The 11919-nt window shown below is 42.3% G+C and overlaps 2 protein-coding genes across 5 annotated transcripts in view; one reads left to right on the forward strand and one right to left on the reverse strand.

Moving 5' to 3' along the window:
• trim110 (tripartite motif containing 110) overlaps positions 1–3172 on the reverse strand; it is a 5660-nt gene extending 2488 nt beyond the window's left edge. Inside the window, exons 1-6 of one of the 2 annotated variants that reach the window (XM_005740209.1) lie at positions 3113–3172; positions 1850–2360; positions 1667–1762; positions 1292–1525; positions 853–875; positions 519–664 (exon numbers count right to left, since the gene is read on the reverse strand). In XM_005740209.1, the coding sequence (XP_005740266.1) occupies positions 519–664; positions 853–875; positions 1292–1525; positions 1667–1762; positions 1850–2338 (988 nt within the window). In that variant the 5' untranslated portion in view covers positions 2339–2360; positions 3113–3172. Of the gene's footprint in view, positions 1–518; positions 665–852; positions 876–1291; positions 1526–1666; positions 1763–1849; positions 2361–2483; positions 2501–3112 lie in introns of those variants that run through there. The other variant, XM_005740210.1, reaches the window with a different exon arrangement.
• A 5375-nt stretch (positions 3173–8547) lies between these two features.
• sall2 (spalt-like transcription factor 2) overlaps positions 8548–11919 on the forward strand; it is a 9333-nt gene continuing 5961 nt past the window's right edge. The window contains exons 1-2 of one of the 3 annotated variants that reach the window (XM_005740211.1): positions 8548–9046; positions 10575–10721. In XM_005740211.1, coding sequence (XP_005740268.1) covers positions 10646–10721 — 76 coding nt within the window. In that variant the 5' untranslated portion in view covers positions 8548–9046; positions 10575–10645. The other 2 variants (XM_005740212.1, XM_013912722.1) reach the window with 2 other exon arrangements.

Genomic DNA, 11919 nt, shown 5'->3' on the forward strand with positions numbered 1-11919 from the left:
TCTATCTATCTATCTATCTATCTATCTATCTATCTATCTATCTATCTATCTATCTATCTATCTATCTATCTATCTATCTATCTATCTATCTATCTGTCTATCTGTCTGTCTGTCTGTCTGTCTGTCTGTCTGTCTGTCTGTCTGTCTGTCTATCTATCTATCTATCTGACCTTTCACTTCTAAATTGAATATGTAAATGACTGCACTCTGGAGCCTCACCTTAAGACCAACTGAGCATTATTTAAATGCCATGTAATTTATGATGTCTGCTTACAGCAGGATGATGTACCATGTCACTCAGAACTCAGATCCTCTCAAACTGGTTTCTTGAACATTACACTGGCCATTCAAATGGCCTCTACAGTCACCAGATCTCAGTCTAACAGAGCACCTCTGACAAGTAGGTTAAGTTCTGAAGTTCAACAAGAAAGCTAACAAGCTTCATTCCCCGAAATGTCTAGCCATTCCTTTAAAATCATTAGCGGGGCAGGTAAGTGTCACGCATTCATTCCACTCACAGAGTTCCCTCTTGAGGTCACTGAGACAGCGGAGGGTAGCAGTGATGAACTCGCGGTACTTGCGCTCGATGTCCTCCAGAATGTGCTTCCTGTCTGCGCTGATGGGATCAGGGATGTAAAGTGGGCTGTTCAGCTCAGCTAATAACCTACAAATCAAAAGCACAAATGAAATAACGCCTTTATTATTTTGTGTTTTTCATTGTTTCTCTATTTCTCTTTTCTCTCAAGCTTCCACTGTAATAACACTCCCTAACATGACAACCCAAACACACGTCAACATAACACAGCTCAGGACGAGTCCTAATTCAGTCTGACTGGTTTGTTCTGGACTTACTTTGTGTCATCTGACTGAAAGGCCTGCGAAAAGAAAAGTCAAGGACAGCTCAGTAAAATGCACCAACAGAATGAAAAGCAGCTGTCTGTGTGAATGTGAATGTGCGCTCAGGTAGATTTTTTTCCTATAAATTCCTACATTTCTACATTTTTGCATTTTCAAATCGCCCTAATATGTAGCCATGCCAAATGTGTGATCTGCTGTAAAGCTTCACTCTCTGGCCACTGTGTATATGTGTAGGGTATTGCAGCATATTCCAGTCAGGACTACAGTGGTGGATTTCCTTGGCTAAAAATGATATTCTGCAGTCGCACAACAGTTAATCTCCCAATCAGAGATTGGACTGGATCGTTACTGGAAACTGGTGCATCCTGTCTTAAGCTATAATTTAGTTTCGTTTGAATGACCTAGTTCTGGAAAAACTTAATGCTACACTCACCCAGATGAGCAGGAAAGGGTCTGTCTCTGACAGCAGTAAGGCCAGATAGTGCTGGATTCTTAGGGTGTGGTGCATGTGGTCCCTCACTTTGGAGCAGTCTTCATGCACACGATCCATGACCTGCTGCCTCTCCTTCTTGGTGATGTCTCTCAGTGCCACCACCAGCTTGTTGACCTGGACCTGCAGGTCTGAGCCCAGCTGCTCCACCTGGGCATCGTCCTGCCTCAGAGAATCCTGGAACCAATGAGGACAGAATACTGGATTGCTGGCAGATCAGTGATTGAGACACAATCAAACCACATGACTTGTGATTTTGGTACGAACAGCTTTATGAGTCATTAGATTTCCTTTGCACAGATAAATATGTGTACTCACTGCCACGGTGGAATCGATGTTCTCACGCTCTTTGAGGATTCGCTCTCCATCTTTCAGTTTTTCCTCTGCTTTTATAAGCAGTGTCTGAAGGATGACCTGCAAAAATCACCCAGTAGGTATTACAGCAACCACACGTTAACATAAAAACATACATTACCGTAATTGATTATCCATCCAGCACACCTTCAGATCATCCTCCACGTGCCTCAGTGCTTTCACTTTGTGCTGAGCGTGGCCTCCTTCCAGCAGACAGTCGCCACACACGTACACTCTCTCATCAGCACAGTAGTAGCGGAACAGCTCTGTGTGCGCCGGGCACCTTCGCTGGGACAGATCGCCCAGCGGATCCACCAAAAGGTGGGTGCTAAACACCGGTCTCTCAAGATGAGGCCGGAGATGTTCGGCACACAGCGACACTTCACACCTCAGGCAGGTCTTAACTGCCAATGGCGGTTGTCCTTTCTCTGCCTCGGGAGGGCAGCAGTCGCACAGCACTTCGCCGTGCTCCTCCTGACACTGGGGACAGGTGAAGCGACCTTTTCCTTCACCCTGGCTGCTCCAGGCCTCCCGGACACAGGCAGGACAGAAGCTGTGACCACAGGGCAGGGGCTGGGATTGGCTGAAGGTGTCTCGGCACACAGAGCAGGTCAGCTCTTCATCCATGGAGGCCATCGTGACAAGGATACTATAAACACTGGTTTCATACAACAGGACGAAAACAAATAAGCACATTGATTAAGTGGCAAACACACAAAACGTACAAATATCAACAACTGTACAGACTAACATGTTTGTGTGATGTATAAGAAAGACTAACACAAGACAGAACCACACACAGGCAGCGCTGGAATGGTGACAAGCTGGGAATGCTTGTTTCACTCCAACTGTGCACTCAGACCAGTAATCCTGTCTACTGGGCTTTTGCCTACTGTGCTCTATGAATAGATACTTCACAAAGTAAGCGGTTTTACTGAGAAAACATGCTGAAAGTGTACAAAAATATCAGAAAGGCCTCATCCACTTTTGTCAGGGAATATATCAGCACAACTAAAAGTGCTAGAAATGACATAGAATACCAAAAAACCCTTCTTCTTCTTCTTCTTCTTCTTCTTCTTCTTTTTTTTTTTACAATAATATATACTATCAGATATTTAAAACATTATCAAAAGAAACAAAGCAATTATCTAATAAACCCAGGTGTAATATATAGTGGTTCCTTTTCTTTAAAATAGTAGCAAAGGTGTTGTAACACTGACTGCATTAACTGCACTTAGACTGAAGCTGTTGCAGTGGAGGGATCAGGAGATCATCTGACACAGATGGCTGGCTCAGTTTCCTTTACATGTGCTCTTCTTTTCTGTATTTCCCCCCAAACTTTAATGCTTTAACTAACAACTATGTATCATTAGAAATTACTAAAAAAGCCACAGAAGTGTCATTCCTTACCCGTTAGCTTCTTAGTGTTTGCAGACTAAAGCCATCTGTGAGTGCGTGAGTTGTGTGCGATCAGACTGCCGATTGGAGGCTAATCCCAACAGATTCACTGCACTCAGAGAGGTCAGCTGATCCTGAGATGGGAGGAAGGGCAAAAGTGGGGGGAGTGGGGCAGGGAAATTGATTAGGTAACTCTGAAGATACAAGGTTTAGGGTTAGAGTTTACATCATGTCCCTGCACAATTTAAAACATGTCAGCGGCACATAAAGCGTTTCCTCTCTAGCTGTCCTACACCACGTGTGTCCCACATGTCCAACGCTTTCCATACGTTTGTTTTTGTCATTCAGAAACATGACTGCAGCTTTCAGCAAGCTTAGCTTTACCTGACTTTGTTGGGCCAGTGAACTTATAACAGAGGTTTGGTTTTTTTGTTGAAACACGCATGCATACTACTGTATTTTCCCATCACAAAAACTATCAACGTGAACCATTCAGTCAGTGATACTGGGGACAAAACAAACAACATATGCAGCAAGCTCAGAAGGGCGAGGTATTTACCTCTATATTTAATTTTTCTTTTTGTCTTAAGGAATACAAATATATGTGCGTTATTTGCTCTTAAACACAGGTCTTCAGCTCTACACGAAGTAATTTTGTTTTATTTCTGCCAACATTTCCATGCACAGACATGAGAAAGAAGACCTTGGGGTTTTTTTCTTCTTTTCTTCCCCAAGCCTTTTTTACAATTAAAAACACGACCTTCAGAATATTCAGTATAGAAATGGATTGGGTTGGATTTCGGCACAAAGATGCGGTGCACAAGGTTGCACACAGAAAAGCAAATAATCACAGAACTTTTGTCAAGGGAACATTTTTGCAATTTTTCTCCTGGCATCTCTGATGAAAAATCTAAAAATTTGGAGGAAGCATCCTGTATTGAGGTCTTACTGTAATTTCCATGCTTTAATAGACACCTCTAAGAAATGTGAACTTACGAGAGCTGATGACATCCATTTTTTTCATTATAATAAAGGTTCAAAATTTCAAAGACCTGCCACATCCATTCAAGAAACACCAATTAGCTCCTGAAATATTCAAATGTTATTGTTTTTTAATGACAATGTAACTTCATAGAATTAGGCATGAAGCTAAGAGTTAATAAATAACAAAAAAAAAAACCTCTTTTGTTATTTATTAACTGACTTAACAGTATGAGTAATTTGAAAGTACAATATCCTGGACTTTTCAATCAGTAATGTTTCCTAAAGTCATAGGATGTTTGGGGTCTTAAAACCATCAGACGAGTGATAATGCTCATGCCCATGTGGTGCTACCATAACTGCGACTATTCTCTGGACCCATGGTTTAAACAAATTCTGGCCTCAGTGATATCCAGCATGTAGTAGGTTCTGAGCAGCAGAGGCCTTAAACCTCCTCTAATAAGTCTGAGTTCTCTGCTGGGATGGATAGTGTGTCTCTCAGGCTGCAAACACTTTTCCTTCACTGGTTTGTGGTTTGAAACTGGCTGTAGGTGTGAATGTGAGCCTGAATGGTTGTCTATCTATTGGGTTAGCCTTGTGATAGACTGGTGGCCCATTGGGGCCTTTTCATCCACTGCCAGGTAGGATAATTTTTAGCGCCCTGGAAAAGTGGTTAGGATGGATGGATGGATGGATGGATGGATGGATGGATGGATGGATGGATGGATGGATGGATGGATGGATGGATGGATGGATGGATGGATGGATCATAAAGGGGTCTTTATTCACTAGACTCTTAAGAGTAAAATGGTGCATCCAAAACTCACTTTTTTAACGTAAGTCTCAACGACAAGGCAAGAGGATCAGAATGAGGTTGTTAGAGTAGTCAAGCATAATCCCTGAACCATAGTAGCACTCACTGTCTCTTTACCTTTATTTGAGTAAGGACATGTAGGTATTTACGAGATCCAGTCAGACCACCATTGTCCCATTTTCCTTCTTTTTGGAGAGTGGTATGAATGTAAAGGTGTCAGGACGGTGCTCAATTGGGCCCCTAACAACAATAAAAACAAATATCTTCCCCTTAACACTGAGTACTGCGCTCACTTTACAATCTAAGGTATAATGCAATCTAGATAACAGGAAGTGATGTGAGCAACACAAGGCAATGTGAAGCAAATGAAATTTGATGTTTCTATTTTTCAACTTTGTATCATTCAAGACACTGGAACAGTGAATGCCTGCAGTTGTTGAACTAGAAAAATGAAATATTTGCAGCATGTGCAGCACTGTCATTGTTATAAAATGTAAGCCTTACAGGTGTGGACTTTTGCTACCAGAGGTTGCAACAAAGCAGAGAACCGTCATTAACGAGCTTCATTAGAATAGATAGAATAGAATAATCATTTAATTGTCCCACAGGGGGGAATTTGGTTTTACAGACAATTACAGACAAGAAGAAATTATATATCATAATATATCACACTGACTAATAATCTAATCCTCCTCGTGTGTGTTTTTAATACCAACATGATATCTAGCTGTAGACAAGTGGAGGAAAGAAAATGCAGCAGATATTCACTTTGCCCTTCCGTTGTGACCACTAACAGCTACCGTGTATGGTCTTTTGTTGAGTTTGATTTCCAGAATTTATTCCTGCTCCACAGCTAAACATGCATACAATAACACATAACATAATTCCCAATATGCATTTTGTATTTAAGTTTTTATTAAATGCTTTGTATGTTTTCATTGAAAAAGATAAACCACGGATGCACAGGTGAGTAATTCAATGAAATAAATGGACCCTCTTTATAAGTTTGTACAACAGATCCTCAGCTTGTGTTTTGTCACTTAAACCTAAATCATATCACAGCTGTACTTACTGGACTTTTATGGATATTTCTCTTACTATTTAGTTAATTTCTTGGTGTAATAGTAGGATTTTGACTCTGCAGGTAACTCAATTATGTTTTGGGGGGATTTTTTTGGATTTTCTCAGGCGTCACACTCTACAATACGTGAGATGCACTGCCTGAAAGCTTCATGGCCTGCCATGCCTGCTTGTGTCTAATAAAAAAAGAAGACATAGCAGTTCTGATCTTTCCCATAAAACTGCTCCTGTCAGATGTCATTCAGGTCAGGACCACAACTGTCTTAATCATAAGCAGAATTTTTAATAGCGCACACTGATCTGACCTCCAGTTTGGTTTTCGCGCTACTGATTTCTGCAGAGAAGTATTTCTGGTATCCTGGTATCCACCCTCATCTCATTTTCCATTTGGATACTTTCACTGGTCTACGTGACTCTGGATCATGTCTTCTTGACCAAACCAGATTCTAGTTGTCACCGTCCTCTGTTATCTGCCTTGCAGGCTTATTTGTAGCCAGATAGAAAGTCTTTGACAGAAGTGAAGCCATAGGGGGTCATAGGTTTGGTGGTGGCAGCAGACACAATTCTGTTCTTTGCCTACCATTTCACAATCTTCTACTACTCTCACAAAGGGGACATGCCTCAGAATCAATAGGCTATGTGAATGATTCCTCTGGTGGTCTGACCTGCACTCCACTCAATCTAGTGAGCAGTGCTTGGTTTCTTCCACACACGAGGCTGGTGTAACTAAGGTCCTTCTACCCCAGTTGCTCAGATTGGCCAGGCAGCCAGCTCTATGAAGAGTCTTGGTGGTTCCCAACTTCTTCCATTTACAGATGATAGAGGCCACAGTGCTCACTGGGACCTCCTGCTGCAGATCTACCCTTCCCCAAATCTTTGCCTCAATACAATCCTGTCTTGAAGATCCACAGACAATTCTTTGGATGTCATGGTTCAGATTGAGCTCTGACGTGCACTGTCAACTGTAGGACCTTATATAGATGTGTCCAATCAACTGAGTTTACCACAGGTAGACTAAACTGACAGATGATCAGTGGAAACAGGATGTACCTGAACTCAATTTTGAGTGTTTGTTTGTTTCTGTTTTGTTTTGTTTTTGTTTTAAATACATTTGCAAGAATGTCAAGCCAGTTACTTTCACTTTCTTACTATGGAGTATTGTGTGTAGAGTTTTGAGTTGGATTTTCTTGCAATCCTTTAAAATATGCGTACTGACCACTTTGGTAGTTAATGTCTTCCTTCTCTCACCCCAACCGGTCGCAGCAGATGGCCGCCCCTCCCTGAGCCTGGTTCTGCCGGAGGTTTCTTCCTGTTAAAAGGGAGTTTTTCCTTCCCACTGTCGCCAAAGTGCTTGCTCATAGGGGGTCATATGATTGTTGGGTTTTTCTCTGTATCTATGAAGCGCCTTGAGGTGATTTTTGTTGTGATTTGGCGCTATACAAATAAAATTGAATTGAATTGAATTGTTATGATTAAAAAGATATTGTAAACTGTTCAGTATCTAATTACGTAGCACTGGTATTCCTTTTTTAACATGTCTTTGAGAGACACCTAGTGGCTTTATTGCTGTAGCACACAAACCACCGCACCTGTCTGCTTATAGGGAGACATTCTTATGAGTTAAGATAAGACAATAATCAATATCATGACAGTAATACAAATAAAAAATGAGGCTGCTGGCACAACTACATCATTAGCTGACAAAATAAGTGTTGTAATGCACAAAGAAACTCACAGCAGAAGCTTTTTACACTGTTTAACATTAATATAAGCGGTGCATGAACAGACCGGGGAATCATTCATATTTTCTCATAGGGGTCACCAAAGAAAGATAAATTGCCTGTAAATACTCTGGAGGAGACTAGAATTTTTCTTTATATCATCACTTACTTCTACTGATTTTCACATTATTGTCTCCAAAATGAACGAAATATAATGATAGAGTGGCTCAAGTGGGCTGCTCACTTTTTCTTTTTTTTGATAATTCAATACAACATCAGTCTGTGGACTACATCTACAGAGATATCTAACCTTAAAAAAGAAAAAAAAAAAAGAAATCACTATCCTCCTAATACCCGAACTCTTCCACGGCATGCATTTTTAATTTCTCTTTGATATTTGGGCTGATTGGGACCCGATGATTGTAAAAACAAAGAATTACCTGATTTTTTTTTTTAACCTGATTTTAGTTTCTAAGAAAAATGAAAGCCACATATGAGGATATTCGTTTGAAATTTCGATAGAACAGTAACAGTATAATGTCCTCGTAAGTGGATATCAGGCCCCTGTAGAGCAAAATTGAGTATTTTGGTCTAAATAACCCAAAATGTGATGTCCACATATGTGGACGCCAGGTCCTAGGAGGTTAATAATATGACTCAGTAGTGGTTGTTATTTTTATCAATGGGAACCTCTGTCACCCGCGCAAATCTTAAATCCTACATGGATTCATGTCTGCATCAGAGGTGTGCGCGCTCCCGGGCCTGCACTCTTATGTGACATGCACACTGAGAGCCAATGTGGAGGTAACCGTGGTCACAGTTTCCCTAAGGACCGTCTGGCGGCGAGGGCCATTAATTATAAGAGACAGGGAGACAGACACCGAGCCAGCTTAGCAGACAGACAGACAGTACCGCAGCTAGCGCAGACAGGCCGGACAGGAGCAGGCCCCGACAAATACAAAGAGGGGAGGAAGAGCGACACGTAATCTACGGCCAAGGGGGGGAAAACATAATCCTCCCCTTGTAGCGAGCAGGCTACGGCTATCTGCACCGGTCCTGCTTTCGCTCCTGACCCTGGACTCTGGGTGAACACACTCAGGCATAATAACCCTTTTGTCATAAGAGAAAGAACGCGGTTTTCTACGGAGATAAATAATTGAAAAAAATGCGGCTGTGTGACTGCGCATCCCTGGCAGTGAATAGGAAAATGCTGCGCCAGTGTCCCGGCTGAGAGACGGAGCCGATCTTTCCCAACACAAGCTCCCCGGCTTCCCCACTCTCTCTCTCTCTCCCTCTCTCTCTCCTGTCATTACACAATATCGCTGCCAAAAATTCATCGTTTCGAACATGGTAAGTTTTCTTTGTGTTATATTTAACGGGCTTGTGTCGGCGACGCGCGGCCTGTGGGGGAAATGCACATCCGGGACTGCATTTTTTTCCGGAGAAGTCATAATATTTATGAATCATAACTTGTTATGATGTAGGAACGCGCGTGGCGTGCAACAGGTCGCCGTACAGTAGCGGGGACGCGCATCTCAGGGCCAGATTTTGAGCTTGGTTTCCAAACACTGGTGCTCACATACACACACGGGCGCGCGTTCAGCCTTTGTATACGCGATCAAACTGGCGAGATGGCACGAAAATCATACTAATATTAAGAAGAATAAGAAGGCCTTGTTGGAATGATGGAGACCAGGTTAAAAGGGATGATATTATCCGCTTCGACTGTTTGTCTGCTATTAGAGTAATGGCTTCATTCTCTTTTACAAGACACCAGCGATTACACAATGACACGTAGGTTATTAGCCAAATGATTTCCTTTTTAATCCCTACAATATTCCGAAATTACTGCCTGGTTTGGACAGAAAGCCTTTTCCCCAATATAATCTTGCTGTTAAGAACGTCAGATTAGTGGATGGTTATTACCCGTATTAATTACTGATTTAGAATTTTGGCTCCATTATTATTCTGCCCAAGCCCCAGTAAGAGAGGGAAGAAGGTGGATGCTCTTTGGGTGGGGGACTGTCACGGGGCCCAAGTGGAAAATGTATTTTTCTCCTCACCATGGCTGTGTTTTTTTCCAACTCCACGTGCTAAGCAGCCGTGATGAGGTTTGAAAAGGGAGCATTGTGTCTCCAGTCAGTGGCCTTATGTGTTGGAGAGGCTCGGAGAGGGTGATGTTCACTCAGCTGAGCTCCCTCGACGTCATTGTTGCAAATTTCACCTGATTTCAGGCGCTCTGTTTCACCGAGCTCACGCAGGAGGCTGTTTGTGGAGGTGTCGGGAGGGGGGAACACAGCCCACGCACACTTTGAAGTGTCGGTGTTCGACAACACGCCCCGTGACAGGATGCGTTTGATTTATAGTCTCGGGAAACAAGGTTTTAGCGGATACGGATTTCTTCCTTCCTTGCGCACTATTAGCTTTTACGTTTTAACAATCGACTGCTCGGGGAGGACTCATAATGTGATGAACTTGTGCGTAAATGCGTAAGGGTTTACCGAACAGAAGCAGTGGACTCTCGGCTCAAAAGATGGGGTGTTCACTCGCCATTTGAATGCAAAGTAGTGGATGAACAAGTGAGCTGTGTGTATGCGTGTGTGCGAGTGTGTGTGTGTCCAGAGAAGGAGGGCCAACGCCGTGTTTTCAGAATAGAAAGACTTGTTGAGAGAAACTGTCACACATGCCTCTTTGGTTCTTGTATTCCCCCCCTCTTCTCCACAATGCCACCAACGTGGAGCCACTTTATTAAGTCTAATCGAACCGGATCACCCGGTGTCAGATTTTTGGAAACCATACTGTAGTTTGTCTTTATTTATTTAATTCTTTTTTCTTTCATTTTTTTTGTCTAAGTAATTTAGTTACCTGCTTTTTTCAGTGCGCAGGGAGACAGAGTAAAAGTTGTGTGTTGGCCAATGCGCCCCTGCGTCGGTCCCATCCTGTTGAAGCATGTCCCGTCGGAAACAGAAACGACCCCAGCAGCTTATGAGCCTGACCCTGGGTGCCTGTCGGAAACTTGAGCATGGTGAGACATAGACTATATAAATCAATAGAACAATGATCAATAATAAGTAAGACGATATTCACATTGGATGCCGTAGTATAGGAGACTTAGCCTTTTCTTAGTATGCGCTTTGTGCCTTTTACACAAGTACATTAAAATGTAGTGCTTATTTAGGATGTACATTTACAGTTTAAATTAAAATGACTATTAGCTCCTTTGGGACTTCAAATATGTTTTTACTGTTTATATTTTAAGCTTTGTTGACTGAGATGTAATCATTTACTCTTAATCAGCCTTGTATTAATTCAATTTAAGTGTTTCAATTGAGTTCATTTGCGCTAAAAGTTTAACCAAAGTTAAATGTGCATGTTATAGCATTGTGCTAAGAAAATGGCTTGCTGGAATAATTTGAGTGCAGACGCTTTAATTCCTTCTGTGCAGGTTTAAGCCTTAAGCTGCTTCCTTGGCCCTATTAAACCCAAGTATCTTCACTCCTCTCACACTGCCAGTTTCAAAGACACAGACCACCCACATTTCAGAAAAACACAATAAATCAAAAGCAGTATCACTGAAAAACAATGCAAGGTGAATCTGAAGGCGTGTGCTATGAAAAGGGTTAGGGTTTGAAGCAAAGACGTGAGCACGAGAAGGTCAAGGAAAAAGAAACTTTGTGGGGCACTGTATAAGGTGTTCTAACTGCAACAGCCCATTGTCCCCATTCAGCTTTGTTGCTAGCCACTGAAGCATGAACATGCCCACAAAGACGTGTGTGTGAAGGCGTGCGCGCGTGTGTGTGTGTGTACACACAGTTGTGTGTATTTGTGTCCGCTTGTCCACTTCAGTTACAGGAATAGGGACCCCATTGTGTCACAAAATTGTAGCTGTTGAGCTAACAGCAGGAAGTTCTGTATGCATTTGGGTGCACGTGAGTATACAAAGTGTTACGGAGTTTGCTTGCAGAACATATTTGCTGAGTCGTCATGTCTGTCATGGCCTTTTTGTTTTGCTTGCACGACAAACTCTTCCTCTGGCTGGCCTATCAGGAATGGGACCCCCAACTGTTTAAAGTCAGTTTTACTAGCCAGTCAGATACCCTGCAAAGTGTTCAGTACTTGACTAAGAACTAACTCTTGACACCCCTACTGGGCCAGTGGGGGATGGGCTCTTCAGTAAGACAGACTGAATGGAGGAAGAAAGAAAGAAAGAAAGAAAGAAAGAA

The sequence above is a fragment of the Pundamilia nyererei genome, unplaced genomic scaffold, assembly GCF_000239375.1.
Source record: "Pundamilia nyererei isolate P.nyererei 1_Seehausen unplaced genomic scaffold, PunNye1.0 scaffold00098, whole genome shotgun sequence".
Taxonomy (NCBI): Eukaryota; Metazoa; Chordata; class Actinopteri; order Cichliformes; family Cichlidae; genus Pundamilia; species Pundamilia nyererei.